At 71.6% G+C, this 415-nt stretch overlaps 1 protein-coding gene across 1 annotated transcript in view; it reads left to right on the top strand.

The window, feature by feature from the left end:
* The first annotated feature begins 82 nt into the window (after positions 1-82).
* The window catches only part of DNAJC1 (DnaJ (Hsp40) homolog, subfamily C, member 1), a 175,213-nt gene continuing 174,880 nt past the window's right edge, over positions 83-415 (top strand). Inside the window, exon 1 of the mRNA XM_010562781.1 lies at positions 83-284. Within this exon, the coding sequence (XP_010561083.1) occupies positions 83-284 (202 nt within the window). The remainder of the gene's footprint in view (positions 285-415) is intronic.

The raw sequence follows: 415 nt of genomic DNA, 5'->3' as shown, positions 1-415 counted from the left end.
GGACGAGAGTCTCCGGGAGTTCCTTTACGCCGTGCTCCCGCGAGGGAGGGCGCAAAGGCAAATACCTTCCCCGAGCTGCATTATGACCGTCAGCGACGGCGCCGAGCGATCGGGGTTGGCTTCGGGAGGCACCACCGCGTTTACGTCTCGCCGGTGCCCGAGCTATCCATCGCCATCGGACGAGCCGGCCTGGAGCCGGGGCGGGGGGGCGAAATGCCGCTCGCGAGAAGGATCGTTACAATTCCTGTCGTGTGCGGCTACCGCCGGCGCGCGGTACCGCACAGGTCCGCGCCCACGCGCGGCAGTCCCGTCCCTCCCCGGTGGAGGAGGGCAGCGCCGTTTGGCTCCCCAGCCCTCACGGCCGGCGCCCGAACCGCCGGGCAGGAACGGCGCCGGGCAGGAGCGAGCCGGCCGC

Source organism: Haliaeetus leucocephalus, unplaced genomic scaffold (assembly GCF_000737465.1).
Source record: "Haliaeetus leucocephalus isolate CR32 unplaced genomic scaffold, Haliaeetus_leucocephalus-4.0 Scaffold0, whole genome shotgun sequence".
Taxonomy (NCBI): domain Eukaryota; kingdom Metazoa; phylum Chordata; class Aves; order Accipitriformes; family Accipitridae; genus Haliaeetus; species Haliaeetus leucocephalus.
This window is presented reverse-complemented; position numbering and strand designations above follow the sequence as displayed.